General features: G+C 40.2%; 2 protein-coding genes across 3 annotated transcripts in view; one reads left to right on the forward strand and one right to left on the reverse strand.

Annotated features, from left to right (window-relative positions):
- Positions 1–346: 346 nt before the first annotated feature.
- Positions 347–5,253, reverse strand: drc12 (dynein regulatory complex subunit 12 homolog). 2 transcript variants are annotated; one of them, XM_085184600.1, is made up of 6 exons: positions 4,883–5,253; positions 4,741–4,809; positions 4,156–4,275; positions 3,837–3,929; positions 3,631–3,761; positions 347–1,114 (listed from the first exon to the last, which is right to left on the reverse strand). In XM_085184600.1, exons 1-6 carry the CDS (start codon positions 4,932–4,934, stop codon positions 986–988), a joined length of 594 nt encoding a protein of 197 aa, XP_085040726.1. In that variant the 5' UTR covers positions 4,935–5,253; the 3' UTR covers positions 347–985. The 2 variants fall into 2 exon arrangements, with proteins under 2 accessions (XP_085040726.1, XP_085040727.1); XM_085184601.1 differs by lacking the exon at positions 4,156–4,275.
- An 890-nt stretch (positions 5,254–6,143) lies between these two features.
- The window catches only part of cbl (Cbl proto-oncogene), a 35,488-nt gene continuing 15,538 nt past the window's right edge, over positions 6,144–26,093 (forward strand). The window contains exons 1-3 of the mRNA XM_085184591.1: positions 6,144–6,290; positions 10,969–11,216; positions 24,838–24,984. Coding sequence (XP_085040717.1) covers positions 6,144–6,290; positions 10,969–11,216; positions 24,838–24,984 — 542 coding nt within the window. The remainder of the gene's footprint in view (positions 6,291–10,968; positions 11,217–24,837; positions 24,985–26,093) is intronic.

Genomic DNA, 26,093 nt, shown 5'->3' on the forward strand with positions numbered 1-26,093 from the left:
CGTTCTCATTTTAACTACTGCAGTCGACCCCATTAAGCCCTAAACAAACTGAAACGGGCAACAGCTCCTGGTGGTGTGAGGAGGAAATATTGGTTTTCTGATAAAGGCCTCTTGAGTTCCTGCGTTAATTGGCCGTCAGAGCACAGAATTATCTTAATCCCCGAGTAAATGATTCATTACCCCACAGATGAGAGACTAAAAAAATGCACTGGGCCACGAAAAAAGATGCACAAGTGACAGCCTTGAAAATAAAATGTGTTTATCTCGCTCCCTGCAGGGAAAGTCAGGTTTTATTGATGCGGGGCAGCTGAATCATATTTCCTGCATGATTAATTCCCCCCCCCCCCCCCCTTGCCTTTCTCTTGTTATTGCTTAGTATTAATCTGCTTGATACTGAGCATTAGTTGTGGTTTTCTTTATATCGTGCATTTGTTTCACGTCTCCCTCGTTGTCTTTTACCATATTTGGCCTCTCAAAGGCTGCCACAGAGAACTCTATCTACACTGCCATCTCTGCTAGCATGCATACTTGTTGTGAAATCACAATAGTTACAGTTTTTTCACCAACAGCTTTATTCATTTTCACCACTTTATTGTAACCCCCAAATGTTTTATGCAGCTTTTTTGGATTTTGCGCTCTTCTATATAAACAACAAAATACTTACTGTACTACTAATATTCATATAAAATACAGTATACACACTGTAATGCTCTAATAGCAACTGAGTGTCAGTGGCCACCATCTTCCTGACCACAAGCAGTCATTTGCTACATCTAGTGGGCGCTACATGGCACTACATGGTGATCTACTTCCTATTCTGTATTCTGCTGGTAAAATATACATTAACATCCATACAGTTACAGGTGAGCCATACACAGCACTCTAGCAGATCAAACAGAGTCAGTGCTGTAGCTACAGCATTAAACAAACACATCTCACTGAGCAATAGCTGCTGTTCTTACTGTATATGTCAGACTCCTGTATTTTAAAGATCCAGTGCATTTAGGCCAAATTCAGAGAGCAGCTCCTTGTACTTTTGATGAAGAGTTGCGCTTTCGTCTTTCCAACCCTGTCGAGTTGCAGACAGCTGGGAACCCAGGCTGTCGAGAGTCTCCTGCAGAAAACATGGGCAGCATTAAAATGCAAGCTAAGATTTTCCCTTCAAGTCACCGACTTGTCCAACCTGATTTCCCTCCCTTCTTAACTACCTTTATCACTGATGAGTTGTAAGGGTGCACTGAAAGAGGTTTAATTAGATTCTGTGTCATACTTGGGAAGAGAGGAATAATGTTAATTACATATTAAAATCCTATCTCTGCGATCACAGGCTGAGCCCTCGAACAGGGCTCTATGCTTGACCACTTACCTTTGAAGATCTGAGCGCTGAAAATTTGCATGCACTGTCTGTAGCCAGCCAGTCAGACTAGGGCGCTAGTGAAAAGGTCAACAATGACCCCATTCCTCATCCATTACATCTTAATGGAAAAAACTCCCAGGAAGTGTTTGCCCACTTCCTGGGAGTTTTTTTTTTTTTTTTTCATATTTGTCTCACTTAAATGTTTCGGGTCATAAAACAAACTCTAATATTAGATGAGCATAACCCAAACAAAAAGCTGAGTTCAGTTTCACCTACCACACCCAGTTTAAATTGCTGACATAGCTACTGAATCAAGTAACAAGAACCTGTCTGACAAAATGTAGCAGGCTAAAAGGCAGATGGCAAGGCAAATGCCACAATTGGCAGAAAACAACTGAGAAACAAAGTGATTGACATCTATCAGTCTAGAAAGGGTTACAAATCCATTATAAGGCTTTAGGACTTTATGGAAAAAAACTTTATCGAGAAAACTTGGAACAGGGTTGTACATTACCAGGAGTGGCAGGTCTACCAAAAAAAGCACTTCGATGACTCATCCAGGTCACAGAAGAACCCAGAACAACATAAAAAAAAACGCAGGCCTCACTTGCCTCAGCTATGGTCAGAATTCGTGATTCAACAATAAAAACAGATTGGGCAAAAATGGCATCCAAAGGAGAAAACCACTGCTGAAAAAGGAGGGGCTCATATCACATTTGCCAAGCGACATCTTGATGAACCCCAAGGGCTTTTTGAACATTTTTCTGTGGATTGACGAGACAAAAGCTGAACTTTTTGGAGGTTCCCTATTACATCTGGCATAAAACTAACACAGCATTTCATGAAAAGAACATCATATCAACAATCAAACGTGGTTTTGTGGTGTGATGGTTTTGGGCAGCTTTACGGCTTCAGGACCTGGACGACTTGCTGTAATTGATGGAATGATGAATTCTGCTCTCACACCCCAGGACAATGATATGTAGACACACCAACAAGTACACAGACAGGATCATAACTAAAAAACAAAACAAAATAAAGCTTTTGGAGTGGCCTAGTCAAGATCTGGACTTAAATCCAACAGAGATGCTTTGGCACAACCTTAAATAGACTACTCCTACTTATAAACCCTCCAATATAGATGAATGAAAATAATTCTGCGAAGAAGAGTGTCTCAAAATCCCTCCAGTTTGCAGTTTTTGCTGCCAAAGGCGGCCTGACCAGTTTTTAGCTTTAGGAGGCACTTCCTTTTTTTTAACATAGGTTTGAATAATAAATAAACACATCATTTAAAAACAGTATTTTGTATATACTCTGGTCATCTTTGTCTAATATTAAAATCTGATAATCTAAAACATGTAAATGTCACAAATATGCAAAAAAAAAAAAGAAATCAGGAAGAGGGCGAATACTTTTCTACAGTATTATTTGTGGCTTCTTTTTTTACAGCAGTTTCTCGGTCATGTTGATTGCATAATTTCTGGTGTTGTGTGCATTGATAGTTCCGTAATGCTGCAAAGTTTGTAATGGCGTAGTAAGTTTTCTGAACTAAGCACCATATTTCAGGCCTGCTTATAGAAGAAAATTACTCACTTTGCATCAGAAGTTAGTGAGGACATTCTCTGCCTGTGCAGCTACCCTTGGAAAAAAAAACCCAAACTACTTTAATGGTCATAAAAGGACATCTTTATTGATACGTACTAAGGTGTCAAAATTTGTCGTTGAGGATACGGGGAAGTCTGCAAATGTCATTTTATGGGGGAAGAATTAAACCACATCTATACTGTACACTCCATCTAGTTTTTTAGTATTTCTGACCTAAGATTATTAGACATAAATTGCAACAGTTTTCATCAGCATCATTATAATATCATATGAATCATTTTTAAGTCACTTAACTCATATAAAACATCCATGACGGCTCTATTAGCGTTTGCTTAGTTTGTCATTTTAGACTGAATTATCTGCTCAAAGCAATCATACATTCAGGAGCTTGACTTTCAAGAAACTGGTGTCATCACACTGCTCTTTCAAGAGTCACACATAAGCTGCAGGTCTGACCAAAGTAGAAGTGCTAGTACCTTCCCATGACTTTGGCGGAACTAACTCTGAGATCAAGTTCTCTGAGGGTTGGCCTAACTGCACATACAAGACAAAGCTGCCCCACATTGTGCAAAAGGTTACCTCAAATGGGTATTTTTGTATACATGTAGGTTTTCAAATGTGTATTGTTGCCACAGTGTGTGCTTGAACTGCCTTGTGTTGAAACTCACATGAAGGATCTTCTCATAGTCTGACTCCATGTTGTCCAGCTTTTGTCGAAGGTCTGCTATAATGGCATCCTTCTCCTTCTCCACTTGCTTACGCTCACTTTTCTCTTTACTCAATTCCTCCTGGGATAGGGCTATACAAATACAGAGAGTAAACTCTTATATGGATCCATTTGTTTGATTATACTTTAAATATAGATAGACCATACCAAGGTCTTCCTTCAGTTGGCTGACTTCCTGTTCCAGTTTCTTCACCTTGTTGGTCAGTTCGGTCTGCATGGTTTTGTACTGGCGACTGAGGTCTAGAATGACATTTGCGTCAGCTATTACAGACTTCATTGCTGATTCACTTTGAAAAGCTAATACAGCAATCAGCTTAAGCGCCCGGCTAATTAGATTTTTTGTTCCTCAAAAATTACCCTAACCTCGGCAAACACACCCCTTGTCCTCACTCCCAAAGGGATCCGCACTTTGATCAGGTTATTAAAAGACGGACTAATTTTGGATTCGTGCCCCGTCTGTACCCACCCCAGTAGATGTCCCTGTGGTCTTGTCTCTCGCGCTGCAGCTTCTGTTCCATGTCTCTTACACGTCTCCTCAGGTCAGCTCTGTCTGACTGGACCCTTCTTAAAGCCTCACACTGTAAGGCTGCAGGATGTCACACAAACACATGCAGGCATTGAACGTACAAACCAGAGGGAGCTTTCTTTGTTTTTTGTTTGTTTGTTTTCATAAGCAAAAGTGGAAATTACTTTCTTATCAAAACTTGTATTGATGCAAACTAAATTATCCATTAAACATGCCCAAATATGCAGTCAAGTTTTAACATGTGGGCTTTCATTTCCACTTGTCTTGCTTTTAGAAGTTTTAAAACTTACATGTTTTGGGTTTTTTTTTACTATTTTCCATCCTTTTATGGGCCAAAAGACTGATCTCTTAATAACTCACTTAAAATCTATATACAACCCAATAACATGGGACATCAGTGATTTAAAAGGGAACAGACATGACAAGGAATGGATCTGCTAAGAGTCATATTCAGTTTGACCCTTTATGTAATAATCATACAATCTGTTTTTATTATTTATAAAAGAATAAAACTTCAAGGCTCACCTATGTGATCCTGCAGAATGGCTATATCCAGAATACTGTGCCTATGCTTTTCTTCCACGTCATTTTGACCTGTAACAACATAGAAATATGTGTAAGAAATAGAAGATCTGCAGTCACGAAAGAAAAAAAGGATCTCGATTACATTTTTCTGAACTTTTCTCTGCGGTCTTTTTTGTCTTCTTCTTCGGGGACATGCTTGCTTGCTTGCTGCGAGGCTGCCTGTTCAACCCACGGACGCACAGACACACAGAGGGCCTACGCTTACTGTATGGTGGTTAGACTCTGTTGCTGTGCACTGGTTGCTGAGTGAGCAGCCATAAAACAAAGTGTCCGGTTTAATTGATAGTTGAGTGACTTTTACAACAGCCAGTCACACATGACTGGGGAACGCGCACAGCGCCAGCTGCCTTCAGTATATGTGAAAGCGTCTTTTGTTGCTAGGGGTTACCGAGGCCCGAGCTGGGAGAACTCAGAGATGCACTCAGCAGCATCTCACTGAGATTTTATGAATGCTCTACAGGCAGACGCGCGTGCTCGGTTACATTCATTTATCGAGAACGCGCTTTACAAAGAAGGCGGGGAGTTTAGGGTTTGGGCAGCGGGGAGAGAGACGAGAGGGTGGGGGTTAACGGAAGAGGACGTACAGGAAAGGGCCGCACATACACGTCAGAGGGGGGAAACAGAAAATGCTGGGCAATGTTTAAATCCCAGAATTATTTATTCACCCTAGTTCCCCTCTATGACCGTGAGGCTTTCGCAGCTTTAAGTTCAACTTCCTCTCCTCGGTCGTCGCTGAGCGCTTTGTGTCGTCAGCCTCGCAGCCCGCAGAGGAGTGCTGACAGTGTCACACAGCCTCTGAACTTCCCCTGAAGACACGGCACAGCCGAAAAGAGCTGCTGCTGACAAAAGAGAGGAACGACATCGCGGCTTGGACGGAGGCGAGGACACGCTCGAGTCCTGCGAAGAAACCGTTGCCATTGTCCTCCAGCTGAGGGCGAGAGGAGCCAGGTCTGGTGCTCCGTTAATTAGCCTGCGTGGGTCCCTGCAGAGAGAGAGGGAGACGCTGAGCAACGCAGCTTGCTAGCTGCGGCACAGAGGGGGACTTGTGCAGGGTGTGAGTGACCGTTGGGCTTGTTTTATCCACAATCTGGACATTTATCTACCAAATAATCATGTTATATTTACTGATGGGAGCCTTTATCCAATAGTCATCTCTTCCTCCCTCATTTTACCCCCGTCGGACCCTGGCTCGGATTCGCCGCTCGGGCGCTGTCCTCACAGGGGGTACGGAATCACCATCGCCCGGTCCAACCAACTCCAGGCGGCGGTTCGGTCCCCCTGACCCCCTGCCCTGCCTCACCTCGCCTGTCTGCCGCTCTGGCCGACCCTAGCCGAGCCCGAACATGGCTGGGAACCTGAAGAAAGGCGGGGGGATAATCGGAATGATGAAGGATGCCTTCCAGCCACACCATCACCACCTCCACTCCCATCACCAGCCCGGGGCCGTGGACAAAAAGACGGTGGAGAAATGCTGGAAACTAATGGACAAGGTTTGTCAACGTTAAGCCGTTAGCGTTTGCTTACGCGTCGGATGGCTAGAGCGACTGCTAGCTAACCGTAGCTAACTTGCGATAAGCTAGCTAATCTTCGTCTGCTGAAGGTCTGTTGTTGCTAAGTTAGCTAACAGGCTGGTACAGGATATGGTTAGCTAACTTTAGCTCACAGATAACCTGAACTCTTGTTTTGTTCGTCATGTGGCACGCCACTTTCGTAGCAGTTTAATATTAACTGGCATAGGAAGGCTTAGTTTATTACTTGGCAGGGTTGTTAACACTTTCGGGTAACTACTCTTTAGTTGTGAAACCGCGGTGCATAGCGTTACATTGTTTGACCACGGCTAAATATTTTAAGGTATATCACAATCGTTAGCTCTAACAAGGAAGTTAGTATTCTTTAAATATGCCACATAAGACCTGAATCTAACGACTTTGTGACAGGAAATTGAAATACAAGGGCTCCCAGCACTGCAACAGTGTCTCCTGTAGCTCGTTTATGAAAAATCTATAGTCAGCTGTCTGTCAACCCTTGAAAATTGTTTAGAGAACAAGAAAAGTACGCATTTTACGTGTCCAGCTATGGTCTTTACCAGGGGAGAGTCATCTCACAGCTTTACTTCTCGGAAAAAAGCCTGCAACAGTTTGACCCCCAGTTTCCTGTGAGATTCACACACGGCTTTTTTGTTTCTTAACTTCCGACGCGACGGCATTATAAACTATGATGCCTTTGCAGAACTACTAGCACATTTAAGTGTGTTTTGCTTAGTCGGGCCTCAATTAGCACAGACAAGAACACAAGTGGCAATGAAACGTTGATCTTTATTGTCACCCTGTTTTCTGTGAATGTTCAACACTTCTGTAGAAAGCTTGTCTCATGCAGACCAAACAAGAAAGAAGGGGGAGGCTGCTGATCTGATCTGCCACACATTAAACTACCTGCCACCTATCACTCTGGCTCTTGCAGTTTACAGAAGGGATTATTTTGCCATGTTAATATGGTTTTATAGAAACTGATTGACTGGAAGAAAAACAGCCAAATAAAGGATTATCTTACCTTAAAAAAAAAAAAAGAAGCTATACCTCACGTGCCAAAGTGATTTTACTCCATGGGACTGCGTAAAATAGCAGCAGAAATATATTTAGTATTATCTAAAGTGAACCCACAAACCAACGGATACCACTGACCAAGACCTGCAGAACTATAACGCAATTACTCCTTGAAAACACCTCCCACTAGAACTAAGTTAAATTTTGATCAAAACCGAGAGGCTGATTTCTCTGTTACTTGCTGTACCTGTACCTGTTGCAGTGGCTAATGTTTATCTGTTGTCACATCAATTTTGTGCTGTCTGAATGCTCAGTGATAGTGCGACGAAGAGCTCAAATCACTTTATTTTTTCATGATGAAGAGATGGTTGTTTTTTGTTTTGTTTTTTTCTCTGGTGGATAAAGAAAATTGTCAATTTATTTATAGGCAAATTGCTAATCAGGCCGTGGTTTTACAGTTGGGGCATGTGTCAATGTGTAAAGTCAGTATTCTTAATTTAGCTTTCCTGTATTAAGTGCTACAGCATTAAAGGTTTATTTTAAAACAAGTTTAACATCAGATCCTGTTCCTGTCTCTGTTGTTGCACTGCCACATCCTTTCGGCTAATTAGGTAAAGTAATACTCTAAACTAAAATCAGAAGTATTAGCTACGGAAATGCGTTTAGTAAGATTTTCAGTTTTGGCCGATATCAAGCCCTGAATTTCACATCATAATCTAAGACAGTCATTTTTATTTATTTTTTTATTTTTTATTTTAATCAGTTTTATGCGTACAAGACATTGTTCACTGTGTGCCAGTGTGGAGGTGTATAGTTGAAAGGTACTTAACATTTACACAGCTCGTTCGTCCCCTTCATTTTTTTTTTTCATGCCTTTTTGGGACTAAACAAGTGTAGCAAGACGATGATCGCTGCTTGGCCTAAAACATGGATTGACTCTATTTAGCGTATAGACACTGATCATAATACCACATTACCTCCTCCTGCTGTGAGGAATCGTTATTACTCTTTCAACATTGAAAACATTTAGGGGACATTGTCTCACTAAAGTTGTGTGAGAAAGCACTTAAAATGGCTGTTTGCAGCTAAAATCCCCCAAAATTCAACCAGCTCCAACTTGTCTTCAACCTGTAAAATACCTTGACATTCATGTGGAAAAATCAACATAATCACACCAGGTGTAGAATCACCTGAGAGCGAGAGAGAGACAGAAAGATCAGGGGAACGTAATTTAGCTCAGAGGGGATCAGCATTTTACTTCAAGTCAGAAGCTTTAACACATGCTGACATAGAGCATTCAGCAGTTGTGACCTTGTACCAGCGCATGCATGAATTATGTTTGACTGAGGGTTGGGTACCAGTGTTAGCACTAAGCGCTTGGAGGCCTGGAGAAGGTTAATGGAATTGGGACACATTGTTGGTAATATTGGCTCTTTTTTTTTAAATTTTAAGTTCTCCAACAGTCACGGCTCAGTTTGGTAGACTCAGTCATTTTTATCAGCCAAATCATCAAGGTGTTTTTATTTTTACATATGCATGAATATTTGTATAGTTTTTAATTTCTGAATCATGATAGTGGAATATGTTGCACGGTAAAACAATGTAGTCTATACAGCATAGATTCATATGCCTAAAAATAAAAGACATTAACAATTGTAATACACTTAAAAGGTTCGTTTTTCCATTGACGATGATTAATAAACAAAGTGTTTGAGCTCTTTGAAGTCTCATTACTTCCACAATGCCACACTGATGCCTTTTAAATGGAGGAAGCAAGGAAGTTCATAACGACATTCTTGTAATGCTGTTCCTGCCATATCTCTTTCGTACATTTTCACATGATCAGTGGACAATAATTTGGCCTGGTCTGCAAAGAATAAGCCACGTCCTGTTTTTGACATACAGTTGTTCAGTAACTGAAGCTGACAGCCCGGCTACACAGATGTATATAAGCTCGGGCTGGAATCGGGACATGACACCCAAAATGTTTGGCTGTGTGTTTCGTAATGATTCATGAATTGACCCGGCGAAGTGCAACACTACAGTTAGATTTGTTGAACATTTTTGAGGATGAAACATGTTAATGCGCTCTCCTGAATGTCTTCAATGTTGTCATAAACTTGGTTCCCCAAGTATGACCACAGTCATGGTTAACATGTTTTATAAACCCATGTGACAGATGATTGTCGCGTTCACGGTTCGGTTGAGTTGGTGTTCGTAGATAGACACTCGTGTTTGTCAAAAAAATTTGGCTTTTGTTTGCATTTGTGTTCCCGAAGTTGCTCACTTGAGGTTTTTCAAATTTGCAAGGCAATCATGTCCAAATGTTAAGTAAAGAGAATTTGAGTCTGTAAGGCAGAAGTAGCATAGGATGTGCAAATTAAAATGGGGAAGTGTAAACACATTAACAGCTTCTGTAAACATGCTCACGAAGTGGAGCATAGAGGGACTACATGCTTAAAACATGCTAGTCAAAAGGAGGGTGGGGAGGGTGCAGGAATTCTTGTTTACAAAAAGTAATATCTTAAAAAGGAGAGCTACTGTAGGGTTTAGGACTATGCTCTACACCAGCTAAATCTCTTTTTCTTAAAGTTGAATCACGATGCACAATATGCATGCATTTTCTACTTAAAGTTCAGTCAGAAGTCAAAGCCACATGTGACACATCACAGGCCCTTTTAGCATATTTTGAAGCAGCAGGTGCAGAACGCTATTGCTTCATAAAAGTTTAAATCTGCTGGTTAGCTCTTTGCACTCTCTCACAGAGCCTGCATAATTGTATGGGTTTTATTCTGGTTGGTGCAATTTTATCTCACAGTTCAAAGACACAAAGGTTAAGTTGGCTGATGATTATAAATTGGCTTTAGTTTTGGATTAAATGGTGGAAACTGCTGTCTCTCGTTGAGTTAGACATGTTATGGACTGGCTACCTGTCTAGGGTATCCCCCGCTTGTTGTGTTAGCTAGACTTCAGTCCCCGGTGACACAATTTGGATAAACACTTGGGAGTGTAAATCACCATCCAACTGTGTCTGTTGTGTTTAAAAATGTATATTTTCAAATGAAATGCTGCGTAGCTGTAGTAAATGAATAAAAAATGCAGGCGACTAGCTACATAATTAATGTAGGTTTGCCATCTAGGTCATTCTGATAGTACGGTGATAAGTAAACTAACTTAAGATGTCACAAGGTATTTAAACTTTGCTACTCTGTCTATATTTTCGATTGCATAATATACAGACTTTCATCACTCTGACTACTCTTAACTTCACAAAGTGTTTAGGGAACACTTTCTTTGTCGTTTTAACTTTATTGGCTTTTTCTGTTCTGCACGTCTCCTGTCTAGGCTCACAGACACTACTTTGCACTAAAGATAAGTGCTCTAATGCAAGAAGAAGCTAATTTATGTGAAATTCTCTGTATGATATAAATACTGTCTTAGTGATGTAGAGAGTGAAAATGCATAGTGACACATGGGATGGATTGTGCAGATTATCTTTCTGTTTCTGTCCTTTTAACTGCTCTTCCATCAGTTACTTTCTACCACATCTTTTAGCTTGAGTTTTATCTTATGTACTCTTTCTAACCGTATCTTGCCCTCCCCCTCACATCCTCCCTTTCTGCAGGTGGTGCGGCTATGCCAAAACCCCAAACTGGCTCTGAAGAACAGCCCTCCCTACATCCTGGACCTGCTGCCAGACACCTACCAGCACCTGCGCACCATTTTGTCTCGTTACGAGGGCAAAATGGAGACTTTGGGTGACAATGAGTATTTCCGGGTCTTCATGGAGAACCTGACAAAGAAGACCAAGCAGACCATTAGCTTGTTCAAGGAGGGCAAGGAACGCATGTATGAGGAGAATTCACAACCAAGGTGAGAAAACTGGATGAAATAGATGGAATAGATGCCCATCTTAATCGTATCAGTGTCTATGTTATAAATTATTTGCCTTCTCAAGTACAAATGCTTTTCTCAACCTTGCTGAGCTGCTGTGTTCATTGTCTTCAATGAAGCACATCTGAAACGGGAATTTCGAGGTGTGAAACCTTCTTACTGCAGCAGTTCATTGTGAATAATTCTGACGATGCAGGTACAGCGTGAACAATTGCTCCCACCCCCAAGGCTGGCTGTAGCTCAAGAAGCATCAAAACAAGAGGAAAGATGTGTTGTGGTTTGAGCATGTGAGCGTTTGTGGTCAAAATGGCGCTTAATCTACAGCTGCCTGCCTGCATGCTGCTTTGTTTTTGTGCCTCCATATCTCTACCATCTACTCGAGCATAGTTTCGCCATGTAGCTTATTTTACTTTTTTGAAAAGTCACATGGTGCCTCCCGCTTGTCTCTTTCTTTTGTCTTGCTTGAAGTATTATTTCTCTGTCTAGAAACAGAGTGAAGTGTATGGTCTGTCCCGAAAATAAGGAGTTGTCATGGCTTTATGTTTGGAGAGACTCAGATTATTGAAAAGACATTCCATTTGGGTTTTGTTTTTGTTGTTTTTGGGGTGTTTTTTTTTTTTTTTTTACAAAAAACAAAAAAACCTCAGTATAAAGTGAGGTTAGTGGTAACTGGCAGCCTTTCTTGAGGTGCAGACTATACTGGAAGAAGCTGATCTTCTTCTTTGTATATATTTACAGACGCCCTTTTAGTTTCATGTATGCTGTGGGTGAATGCTGTTGGACTTTGTTGTGATGTGAATATTTTTCCTTTTACAGCAGATCACTCCAAATGACATGAACTGCCGTCAGATTTTGTGCCTGCAAGGACTTTGTCCAGAATATCTTTTCTCACTGGTAGTAGGCAAGATGACTTGCCTACTGCAAGATGACTTGCAGCAGATTTTTTTTTTGTGTGTTGTTATGACAGACTGCCATCTTCAGTAGATTTTGGACCCTAAGTTATTTGAAAATGGGTGACCTGAGACCATAGTCAAAGGACATAATACCCATTCTGATACCAAGTACATTGTACTTACAGGTAGTAGTTTTGCCTGAGCACACATGTGCTTTAGATGTCAACTGGGAAACTAACCATGGCAAAGTTTTCCAGGCATAATTTGTTTTTTTACAATGCACATTACAGAATGCATGTGTTAGTTTAGTCAAATGAAGACAGCACAAGTTCTACCCACACATAGGGCAAAACTATTCATGCTTCTCCATTATCTTCAACACATAAAGGCACCTCCTTGGCAATTCCAACTCCAATCGAAAAACCCCGAAGGTTCCCCGCAGCGTGAAGAAAACACCAAACTGAATAAACAGGTTTTCTATAGGACACAAAAGTGGATCCCAGCAGTAACACAGGAGGCGCTATCAGTAGTAATGAACATGTAGGATCCTGACACAGTACATCTACTTGTACATCAAGACATTTGTAAATAATAAGTGCGATACCCAAGTTTCAACTGTAGGCTACTATATTTCTGCAAGATGACCTTTAGCATTTTGACAGTATGAATCTTTTGTTGTAGTGGTATGTGGATGATTCAGAGACCGGAGGTGGATTGACAAAAAATTAAGAGGTATTGTTTTCTAAATAAAGTTTCGAACCATAGAAACAATAACATCAAAACAACACTGTTTTTAAGTTGTCTTATGTAATGGAAAAATAGTGACAGAATCGTGTAAGGTTTGCATATATATTTTCTAAGACAACAATATTTTATCCTGTGGTAGTGTTGTACTTCTGGTGACCTGGCACCATATTTCTTTGTTGATCAGAGCTGATAAGGTTGACCGCGACCTTTTATCTAGTTTCCGATAGACTTTTCTTAGCATTAGTCTAGGACATTAAAGAAAATATAATTCTGTTAAATTAACACTGTCTAATTAACATTACAGATGGGTGGGACTGATAACATTTGCAAGCATCATTTTATTATTAGCCATAGCCGCCACCTTCTACCAATGATAACAAACAGCATAATGTTGCTATCAGGTAATTGCTAATGCTAGGCTAACATTTATTATAACTGTTTAATACTCAAAGCTTCGTTTTGATATTTGTACTGAGTGTGGGATCTCAAGGTGGTTCATCTCTGCCAAGTAAAGCTTATATGTGAAGTTGATCAAAAGTAGTTTATTTGTTATATTGGTGCTAATCCACAGACTGTATGTATAAGATGGAAGCAGCTTCCAGCTTTGAAACGTGAACACCCAAATGTGGTAAACCTGCATTTAAAAAAAATAAAAATAAAATAAAAAAAATAATAAATTAATGGCCAACAGGGAGTTGCTCTTCCAGTTACACAAAGACTTCCAGTAGTATAAGTTTGTGGGAAATTGGCCCTCGACTCCCTTTCTCTGTAACCTCAGTAAACACTTAACAGATGATTCAAGTCATGCTCAATAGAATATTAACTACATTTTGTAGACTTTGGTCATTGTGAGAGTCAGAACCGTGTCTTTATATGCAAGAAATGAGAATTTGTAACAACTTGTGATGGACAAGTCCGCAATTATGATATCAGGGCTACCCACCCTTGCTCATTGCTCATCTTGGGATGATGACTGAAATTACTGTGGCAGCTTCTTGTTTTTTTTGTTTTTGTAATACCCCGTGTGCTAAGCCCTCCTTTGCTGTAGGCATTTTCTTAATTTTCAGACTTTTCTGGAGTGTAACTATAACCATGTTACTATTGTATGACCTGGGGAAAATTTTATTTGTTGTGCGTTATAAATTTTTAAATTTCAAGATCAAGTAATCAGGTAAACTTATTCAACCCTTCATAATTTAAGACTAGTATGTAGTCTTTACTAAAGTCTGTAAACTTTGTTACAGTAATAAGCAGTGTGACTATCACTTGATCTTAGTAAAAAAAAAACAAACAAAAAAAACAATAGAAATAAAAGTCTGAAAGTTTCAAAGTTTGCAAAAACATAATTTTGCCAAGCACTTGTGATAAGATTAAACGTGCAGTCAAAGAGAGAGAGAGAGAAGCCAAAAAATGTATGTCATTGAAGAAGCCACTAGTGGTTTACTTTGGAAAGCTGTAATGCTTCACCACTGTGAAAAAAAATTCCTCTAGAGCAGAGTCAGTGTGCAGCAAATTGGCTCACATAGTAGCCCTCTGTGGATAGTTGCTTTTCCAGTGTTGCTGTGCATGCTCTTTGTAATAACGCACTGAAAAGTCTACAGTCATACGTGAAAGGAAACTGAAGATTTAGACTATTTATATGCCTGCAACGAGGAAGTGGATTTGTTGTACGGCTTGAATGACAGCGAGAAAAAGCTGGCTTAAAAGTGGGCTCATCGTTACCACCAGATTTTGATTATTGCAATAAAAACGAACACAGGTTGCTAAAATTTGGTAGAAATTTAGTTGATCGGAGTAAATTTCCCTCCAAGGCTAGATCACTTGATCACTTACAGAACTAAATCAGAAATACATGGTTCTAATGTTTCTTCACACATTGGCGTAACCTGGTGTTTCCTTTGAACATAGTCTCTTTTTTTTCTTTTAAATTAAGCAATCATTTTATCTAGTCAGTTGTCAGATGTACATCCTCATCTAGTTGCTCAGTTCCTCAATAAGATTGTTTTCTTCCAGCTACCATGACCGTAATGTTGCAGACATAGAAGCAAAAAAATGCCAAAGCAACCAGAGAGAAGAGGAAATGTCTATGCGAACCACTCCTGTATTTGACATGAGGCGATAAAGCTGTTTTTAGACATTGTGTCAATTTCTCTGTGAAATTCGTTTTTATCATTGCTTGATTGGACCAAGAGACTGTGCAGAAAGAAGGGAAAAAATCGTGCTTGAAGGAGAGGAAATGGACACACACACACACAGTAGCCAGGCATTACACACAAAGACTGCCATTGTCTCAAAGGAGAAGGCAGTGGCAGTGACACTAACCAATGGGTGTCAGCCCACTTAAAAATGCTATAGAATTGACCAATGATGGAGAGATGCTAGGAAACTAATAAAACAGAAACTTGGTTAAACAGAAGCTGAGGATAAAATGGGCCTCAAATAGAAAAATGAAAATGCAAGACCGACTGACACTTGTTATCTCCACCACTTTAACTTCAGCCAACATCAGTGCTTGTCAGCCATTGACTTCAGGGTCTATGATTGGGCTTTATGGCTATTTTCAAATCAAAGTGAAGGATGTTAAGTGTGTTATAAGAGCCCCAAATGAAGAGTGGGTGGATATGCTGTGATGCGATGTCGTGCAGACTTCTCCGCAGTATCCTCCCCGGAGATTTTGGCTTCTATTTATCCAGACCCCCACTAACGCATGAGCCACGCAGATTGTTTAGCTTTAGAGATGAAGCAGAGTCGCGGTAGCACAGTACACGCCTGGGTTTGTTGAGCAACACTTTTCGCTTGGGCTTTGACTGTGGGAGCAGCTGAGTCGGGTGGAAACGAGGTGCATACATAGTCACAGAGGAGAGGAAAAAGAGGGGGTTCGTTGTTGAAAGTCGAAGAGGGTAAGATGAAAGTGAGTCGACTCCAAGCAAAACTTAATTAACAGTGACAACCCATATTCGGTCAGAATCGACATGACACAGTCAGCACTTCCTCCTTGTTTGCTTCACTTACTTCCTCTTCTGGCTTTACGCAGCACAATCGAGACATTTTCCGCCGTAGGAGTTCACAAAGAGCCACACTGTTAGTTTATTTTTAATATACAGTTTAGTTTTAAATTTCAACCCAAGACCAAACGTACATTATTGCCTGTTCTCAAGATGGCTAGAAGAGTAGGATTAGCCCTTAAAGCTCTTTTATTTTCTAAGCAGGAAGTAGAGCTACACAGTCAGACCATAATGTGTTATAAAAAATGACCAGTCACTACTTCTGCACTTAACAGCCCAGTGTTTTGTAACTGTGGTCTCTTGTTGGCTGTTAATTGGTCTATGTTGAAAGTAATTGACTTTCCAAATCTCTTCTTGGTTAATACAGCTTTTTTCTTTTTCTTTTTCTCTCTCTCTTTCTTTTTTTTTTTTTTTTTTTTAAGCCAGTTTATTCATTTACATGCAAACAGGATAGGAAGCCTGTGTTTAAACATTACTCATGGCACATTCTCTAAGAATAGTCATATAGTAGAAGGGTTGATCAATGTGTCCTCAGATAATCCCCTCTGCCTGCCCTCCCATGGGTCTAACCGGATACAGCTTTGACCTCTCTGAGAGACTCTGTTTGATCATCTTCCTGGGCTAAGCTGCCATCGCATCCTGACCACCGTTGATAGGTCCAGCTGGTTACAGGAAGTGGTGAGCTTATAGACTGCATAGTCATGTATTGCGGAATAGTCTGCACTGCAGAAATATAATAATTCCAGTGCTGGTGTTTATATACTATGATCTAATTTATCTTAGCTGTATTCCACCACTCTTCTGTTAGTGAGACATTATGACAAAACCCTGTTAGCACTCTGAGTATCCCCTGTGAGCACCCCCCCACCCCTTTTCTTTTTCATATCTGAAGATGAAACAAAATGTCCCTAACTGACTTAAACCACCTTAAGCAGCAAAAGGAGCACATTTGCAGAGCTATTTTTAGGATTTCTTTAAGAATTCATTTTGTGGTAAACTGATGACGGTATCGCTCAGGTTTCACAGAGCTTCATGTAAAGCAGACATTAATAAAAAAAAGAAACCTTTGCTTCCTGTTTAACCACAAGGAAGCAAAGAAAAAGAAATGGTTGATTAGCACAAAAAGGTGAATTGCGTGCTTGGCGTTGCACATCATGTGAGGTATTACAGATTAGGTTGCTTCCCTGTTCCCATTTTGTACACATTAACAACATTTGCACACATACTAAGTTCAAGGAAATAATAAATCTGTCAAACACCTGTACTGGCACTTTGTATTTAATCATTAGTTATGATTAATTTCTGATTCTCTTCCACAGTGTCTTCGTCCCATCTTCCTCCCCTCCCTGAGGCTTGCTCTGCCAGAGGTTTCTTCCTGTTAAAAGGGAGTTTTTCCTTCCCACCATTCCCAAATCGCTTGCTCATAGGCGGTCATAAGATTTTGGGGTTTTTTTTGTTTTTCTCTGTATCTTTACCTTACAATATAAAGTGCCTTGAAGCAACTGTTGTTGTGATTTGGGACTGTATAAATAAAATTGAATTTCATTAATTTATGCTCTGAACCACTTATTAGTCACAATTTTCTGCTTGTCTCTTAGTATGCTCCTTTTTTAAATCATTGTAAGGTAAATGGTTTTTATCTTGGGAATGTTAAATAAAAAACAGTGCCTTTTAAAGACTAAAGAAGTAATTAAATAATAATTTAATAATAAAACGGCATTCAGCTGCAGCTCCACACTCAGGAGTTAACATTTTATTCCACACACACCCTTTAGCCCTTCACCCCATTGCTCTTTCTCCTTCTGTGCTTACTTCCACCTTCCCTTAGTGACAGCACATTGCTCCAGTCCTTTGCACAATAGAAAAATGCATTCCAGGCATGTTTCAGTGATATTATTACAATGCTCAGTCAACTTCCTCCAGCTTCTACTCATTCAATGTTCCCTGCAGCTGGGCTACTGTACAGCCATTCATTAAAACAATGATTTGGGTCCATTTTTCTCTGGTCAAAACACAAATGTAGACAGAGCCTCTCGCTAGCTCTGCATTTGTTTTGGTCCTAATCACCCATCTCAAAGTTAATTTTTCTTTGCTGCACCGCTCACATCTTGCTAATGTTATAAGACCTGAATGAATAAAATATCCTAGCATTAACTGTTATTTTCCAGTTGTTCACGGTGTTGCTGTATTGTCAAAAATTCATGTACACGAGCCTTCGTGGACAAAGAAAAATGACAGTGTTGTACCGTAACTTCAATACTTTAAAATGTCGCAGGGGTTTTTTCATTTCTGTTCTTCTATTTCTGTGTCTGAGAAAAAGCTGTCCTATAGCACGGCTTCCTATTTTTTTGTAAATGTACCTGACATCCACGTGAAACAAAGGTCTGTCTCTGTGGACACAGCTTTTGAATTTGTTTATCTAAAAACCCGTCTTATCACTTTAGCTACTATACTGTAGGAAAGGTTTGTTTCTAGTATAGAATTGAGTTGAGGAAATTCTGCAGTGTATTTTGTTATGTCAGATAAAAGTGAATAGAGGAGAAATTTGCATGGATATCATTCATTCCTCCTTAATCAGTACATGCCTTAGTTTTGTGCTTTAACTAGACCAGCTTATTTTTATCATAGCTGTTGAAAATATTGAGTTTCTTTCAAATGGACAATGTCTTATGAAATAATAGCTCAGTTAGAAACTTGCTAATCTCAACTGATAGCCCTGTACTGCTGAGGTTTTTAATCATTTTGAAGTTGTTAACAGAGGAAGTAGTTCCGGCATTACGTTTCCCACGAAAATGAAACACACTCTCACTGAAGTCTTTGTTAGTTTTTACACCTCACAAGAAAGAAAATAAGAGTCAAAACCTTTTAATCCTGAACTGTATTGAACAGTCACCCTGAAATCTCCCAATGTAGCTCAGGGCGACGGGAATAGGGCTCAGTCCTCCTTTTGCATACTTATGCCTAAACCGAATTTTTCTACAGCCTTAAGACGATTTACTCTAGCGTTACGTGTCATTTCAGAGAAAGCCATTGTTCAGTTTCCCCACCGCTGCTGTTCTGTGCTGCATTCAGTCTTATATGAATCACACCAAATGTGCTTCCTTCTCAGCTCAATTCTGTGTACAGACTGATATGACATGAAAAACAGCCTCTCTGTGTGATGCTACAGGGGGAATACTTGTTGATTAGTTGGTGCTGATGTAGTTGGAGTAATTTAAGGAAAGCTTTTAGTGGTTAGCCTAACGGCTATTGGTGATGGGAATGGAAAACACGGTTCACACTTCAGAGGCTGCGGGTGTTTCGGCTTCAATTACATTTTCCTACACTCGTAGCTTGGGGCTCTATGCACGGATATATGCAGGCACACAAATAGCAGAGCATCACGGTTATTTATGTCGCAGCGATATCAGTGAGCAGTCGACTCATGTAGTCCTCACACTTAGATTATGGTGATTAGCATGATGCAACCCACTATCTTCTCTGCCTCGCAGGGTACAACAAGCAGTTGCTGTTTATGCACACAGAGATAAATGAGCTCAGATATGCACTCAGATATGTGAGAGGATTTGGCTGAAACTGAGCTGTTTATTATATAATTTATTTCTAATCTGGATTTAAGCATGTCTAATTTACTGCTGTGATAAAGTGTTTATAAGAAATATGAAATACATTGGAATGTGGTGAAAGACGTTTGAAAGGATTTTCCCAATGTTTTTATTTATTAAGGACTGCTCAGGAACAGATAAGTGTGCTTGGATCATTGCTAAAGCACACTGTCTCGTGGTTGTTGCTTGTTTGCTGTCATGGCCGTTTCCTGATATTGCTCTGGAATGAGGCCAGTTTCTGGAGGTTTAAAAGTGATGACTAAGGCAAACCGGAAATCAGAATTTCATACACATTGTGTACACTCCAGTACAACAGCTACATTCATTTTTAATGTCTTTGTATATTTTTATCACAATTTACCACATTGTTTATTTATAAGTTCAGTGCTGGAGTTACTATTAACCCTGATGGAGAGTGCTCTCCCCATTTCCCTGGACCATCATGAGTCAATAAAAATGTGATCTGTCAGTGCCTGAAAAGTACAGGATGGTAGGACTGTAAGAGTGTTTCAGTTTGGAGAGAGCTTTGACTGGTCTAATGGATTTTGTGTGTCTGTGTGTGTGATCTCCTGACATTCTGACATTTAATTCTGAAAATTAATTTACTTTGTTCTGAAATACTTGTATTTGAGAACTTATCTTCCTGATGTAGACACCTAATATGTCAAATCTTAATCAGTGGTATTAACACAGTTGCGGACTGTGTCCTGTGTACAGTGCTTTGCATTCTGCTGAAACAGCGGTGGCTTCTCATGTTGTAGTAAATGAGCTTGTAACTGCTCGGTGTACTGAGGCTGTGTTGTCTGTTTCTCTTAGGAATTTTTTAAACTGAAAAAGCCAACCACAGACTCAAAAACAAAAAAACACCATGATAGTCTTATGATGCGATGCAAATGTGACACATTGGTGTATTTCCTTAAAAATGCTTTTCAAATCTATTGAGAAACTTACTGCTCTTATGATTTCCCCAAAATCCCTGGATTACATAAAATTGTAATCCACTGGGAGTGGAGGAGGCAAACATAGGCCTATGTTTTTTTGGGTCTCTGGATTTGTCCTCAACATACTTAGAGCAAAACTAGTTCTGCTCTAGTTTTAATTATTTTATATGATGTTGTAAATTACTTTCTGGTAGCTTTGGCGAGCACGGCTTGTTTGATCTGCGTTTCCCTTTTGGCCTCGAGCACAAGCGATAACACAGCTGCGTGATAATACCGAAGCTACTTGTGGCTATCGCGAGTCCAGAAAAGCTCTCATTCTGTGAGGATGACCCATGCTGGCTGTGCTGAGGTGAATTAACGTAGCGTAATGCATTACTGGCCGGCTAGCTGTGCTACTTTATCACAACCAGCAGGAAACAGGAAGGGAGCAGCCAGCTGCAAGGTCAGAGGTCACTCTATAGTATGAGGGGGATGGAGGACAAAAACCTAGTGTTCAAAAAAAGGTTTGGCCTTTGACTGTGGTTAAGAATGACAGTGTAACTACAGGAAAAACAGAGCACTATAGGAGTATATGACAGTCTATATCAGCATGCTATTTTGTATGATTGTAGCACACTTACTCTTCATCGTCACTGCTGGCACAGCACTTCAAACAGCAGTGACTGTTGTAAAGCTGGCTATTGAAGTATTGGCTACTGCCAAGTGTAAACACAGTACAGAGATGCTGTTTTAGGGTGAGATGGGCTGAGAGATACTAAATCAGTTTATAGTTTAAATTAACTTGTATCTTAGCTTTGAATATTAATATTCACTCAGCTAATTTTAGTGGTTCCTCAACATTACAGACAAAAATATACAATGTTTTATTCTCAGTGCTAATATTGTGCCATAGACAGCTGTGAAACTGTGATGCTAGTAGGACCAATGTTAACTTTCAGACTCCTTCTAGTTGTGAGTCACACTGAATTGAGTCACTGCACACTGTACCTTTTACTTACAAAACACAAGATTGATGGATAGCAAACTGCTAATGCAGGTTGCTTTAACTGAAATCGATCTCGATCTAAAGCCTAGCAGCACCAAACATCATCGCAAACTCAGCAAGTAAGAGCGCAGTCCCATTTTTGACTGAGCTAGTTACATAGTTCCACTTCCTGTATAAAGCTTCTGGTGCTTTTGTAGTTTAGGCAACTTAATTAACTTGCCTCAGCAGCTTCTTCTGCATGTTGATCTGTTTTTATTAGTTTCTTGAATTTTAAAGCCAAAAGCATCTTTAGCAGTCAGCTTCGACATCCAGATTTCTCACAAGAGTTAAATGGTAAAATGGCCTGCATTTGTATAGCGCTTTACTAGTCCCTAAGGACCCCAAAGCGCTTTACACATTCAGTCATCCACCCATTCACACACACATTCACACACTGGAAAGTAAGACTGAACCAAAAAAGACACTTTTTTCCCCAAAGACTTGATGCATAGTGCATGTTTTTGCTTTACCTTCTGTCTGAACTTATCCTTAGATCACAGTGGGATTAGCTGAACCTGGTAGGATTTGTTACTTTTTCTCAGTCTCACAAGTTGGCCACAAAAACTTTTCAGTTTATTCCCCTTCAGTGCACATGAAATTCACCTCAAACTTTGAATCTGTTAAGATCCAAATTTCAATGCTCATAGTGCCTATATAAATGTGTCCACCCCAAGTGGTTATATTCAAATGTATTATTACATTTGGTGAATTAGAATTTAAATTAAATGGTGGGGTTGAAGAGATGGTTTTATAAGCTCAAACACTTAGGTAGTCTCCATGAATGTTTTAAGTTCAGAGATGAAGGGAGTGGATGAGTAGATGAATAAGATGGCAAAGTAACCCTCATGAAAATGAAATGAAAGCTGTGAGTCAGGAGAGAGCAATTCCACACAAACTTGAGAGAGGTGAAGACTGTCTTTATGATTATGTTGTAGGTAAAAGAAAAGCAGGAGGGGGCTGTTGTAACTTAGATCTAAGTACAGAGTAGAGAGAGCTTGACAGAAGAAAGGATAAGGCAGCAGCTTTAAGGCTCAGCAGGCCAGTACAGCCAGGAAGCAAAGTAACTGAGGGCGACCTCCTGCTGAGATGATAGCTGCTGAATAAAGCACACAGTAATACAGTGTCACAAACATCTGTCTTTCCTGAGATGATGCTGGAAAGGGAAGATGCTCTTAAATAGAGCTACATGAGCTCCTAAGGGAAATCCTGGGAGTAGTTGGTCTCATTTGTCACATTTCATCACTGAAGAGGCTAGCCTGGACTTCAAAGACAACAGCAGTCATTGCATCTAGCTTCAAGTCTTTGCTGTAGATTTTAAGTGGGCAGAGCATTTAAAAAGATTAGACATCAGGACTACAAGAGTGATTACTGTTATCATTTACTACCGCGAGGGTGTAAGTGTAAAACACTTGTGCAAGCCTTGCATCATTCCCCCCAGATTCTTGTATACCCCTCCGTGGTAAACTGTCTTCTTAACAAGTACTACTCTATTTTGGCAGGATGTCAATATACACTAATCTTATTCATCCATCTCTGGTCACTGTCCTGCTTCCTCATTCACTCTTTCCACTCCCTCCTTTTCCACTCATAGGGCGTGTGCTATAGCGTGGGGCAGCTGCAGTGTAGCCGCGCTTTCATTGCTGTCTCTCTCGTGCATGTCAATTCACCCTGCCTGACAGCCAAGCACAATCTCCCTCTGTGCCGCCTCGTAAATCACCGCTTTCTCAGCTTAACGCTTATAGTGCTGTGATGTGGTGCACGGGCATGGTGATAATGTTCAAATTCATTCTCTTATTTCCCAGTCAAGTATTTTCTCATCTTCATGTCATTTTCTTGTTTGGCCTCATGCTCTTCAGTTATTTCCTCCTTTCTTGACCAACTGAAGTCACACCTATGTACTACGATGTCCTAACCTTCACATCGTAGCCACTCTAAAGATGCATGCATGCATGTACTTGTGAAATGCATGTAAGAACCTGAAGCTATTTCTAGATCATAGAACCAGCTAAGAAAGAAAGAAAGTAAGTGTACTTTATTGATCCCCGTGGGGAAATTCCTCTCTGCATTTAACCCATTCACTCAGTGAAGCAGTGGGCAGCCATTGGGCGCCCGGGGAGCAGTGTGTAGGGACGGTACCTTGCTCAGGGGTACCTCAGGGTAGCTGTTCAGGGGAATCAAACCCCGACCTTCCGCTCATGGGGCCACCACTCTACCTACTGAGCTATCCCTGCCCCTAAGGAGAGAATGCCCCTAAGGACATTCTCTGTCCTTCTCTGTCATAAGAATGCCCCTAAGGACATTCTCTGGACATTCTTGTCCTTAGCTGATTTGCTATTTATTTGTTATTTAAACCTGGAAGCCCGTTCTTTTAACTACCATCCTTGCTTCGGCAGATTTGAGGAGCAAGACTCTGTTATCTCTATGGTAGCCTGCACTTCGCATTCAAATCTCAAATTCCTTTGAGGTCCATGATGGTATCCCCCCTTTTCACTAAAATAGATTGAATAACAGGCTGACAAACAGATGAAATAAGATAAAAAGTAGTCAGAAGTCATACACAAAGGGAAAGAATAAGGGTTTCATGTTTTACCAGACTCATCATTTCCATTGTATATTCTGATGTATTTGTTATATACATTTTGCAGTGACATGGGGGGAAGGGTAGGCTTATTTATCAGCCAATTAACAGTTTGTAAGTCACTGAATCCTATTGCCACCTCAACTCCATTTGGAGGAAAAAAAGAACAGAAAGTCACATTCCTTGTGACACTGTATGTTTGGGTGTGTGTGTGTGTAATATGCTTTGGGTTGTTTTTGAACACTTGACAGTATCCACATCACATCACTGCATTTCTTTTTTGCATTGACACAGATGGCTGAGCAAGCAAGAATGCTAAATAGGTTATTATTTTTGGTGGACTCAGGAAACTGCATGTTTGATGTGCATTTGAATATTTACTATTTCTGTTTCAGTGTTTTCGCCAGTATTTTATCCACAAGTAAAACTGTACTTGAATACACTCATGTTAGCTGAAAACATTGTTTTCTCACTGTGTATAGCTTGTGACACTAAGTTGACTTCTGCTTATTTGCCGTAAACTACTGTGTGTGACACGTTAAAACTATAGTTGACACTGAGGTTGTGTATTTGGTGTTTCACTTTTGAATTTCAAAGAATCAGATTTTGTTTTCTGGAAATTCCAACCTTGGTAAATAATACACACGATATAATCCGAATAAAATCTAGCTATGATGCTAATAAGTTACTAATGTTACTCAGCATTTCTCTCTTGAGGCCTTTGCACGGTCTGGTGAACATCTAACAGCAATTCACTGTTTAACATGTTAAATCTGACAGTATTCCCTCTTTTCCTGACTTCCACAGGAGGAATCTTACCAAGCTGTCTTTGATCTTCAGCCACATGCTGGCTGAGCTGAAGGCCATCTTCCCCAATGGTCTGTTTCAGGGTGACAACTTCCGCATCACTAAGGCAGATGCTGCAGAGTTTTGGAGACGCGCCTTCGGGGATAAGTACGCACATTTGTGTGTGTATTATCATAGTGGTTCCCGGAAACTTAAAGAGTCACTTTTAAATTGTAAAAAGGAAATTCAATAGTGCAAATCAGTAAGAAGATATATGGTCATGCGAAAAGAGAATCTGTAGTTCTGTGAAAAACTAAGTGCTTCTTTCCACAGGAGTTGAGAGAATAAATAGCAGCCATTCAAATGAACTAGATTTACTGATTATCAGCAACTTTGATCAGCTCTACAAAAGCAAAGGTTTCAGCTATTTGCTGGTCTGGATGGTTCAGGTTTGTGTTAACAAAATGCCACAATCTCATCAGAACATCAGTGGACATCCCAGCAAATTCAGGAGAAAAAAAACTCAAACGACTAAAGAGCTCAATCTCAGACTCAATAGTCCGGCTGTCAAGCACGGTGATGGAGGGGTGATAATTTGGGCTTATTTTGCAGCTACAGGACCCGGATGCCTTGTAGTTACCGAGCTCACCACGATCTCATTTGTGTATCAAAGTATTCTAGAGTCATATGTGAGGTTGCGCAGCAGGGTAATGATCACAACAAGCACAGCAGCAAATCAAGGTGCTGTAATGGCCCAGTCAAATTCAAGACATCAGGTTGATTGAAATGTTGTGGTGGGACCTTAAGAGAGCTGTTGATTCATAAATGCCCACAAACCTCAGTGTGCTGAGGCAACGGAAAGAAGAGCAGGCCAATTCCTCTGCAACAATGTAAGAGAAAAAATAAGATTACTTCCAATTATTGGTGCTAAAGGTGGTTCTACAAGTTGTTCAATCATGGGGTGTTTTCCGCTTTTCACAGGATTACTGAGCACCGCTGAGGAAAAAGGTCTTTTTTTTCCTCTCACATGACTCTGTGGAACATCTGAGAGGAAAAGGTTTTGCCTTCTTTCACAGAAATCAGACAATGAATATCTTCCCTGGGACAAATGTTGGTCCAGTGACTAAAGAACACTAATGTCTTTTTGTGGTTTATTCACATGCAACTATGGACACAACTAATGTTCTGTGCGCACATTTTGGTTAATCAGTCACTATATACACAGACAAGTCAGATACCAAGGGGATGTAACCATCCTAGGGAACAATCGTTAGTGT

This window comes from Neolamprologus multifasciatus, chromosome 14 (assembly GCF_963576455.1).
Source record: "Neolamprologus multifasciatus chromosome 14, fNeoMul1.2, whole genome shotgun sequence".
NCBI lineage: Eukaryota > Metazoa > Chordata > Actinopteri > Cichliformes > Cichlidae > Neolamprologus > Neolamprologus multifasciatus.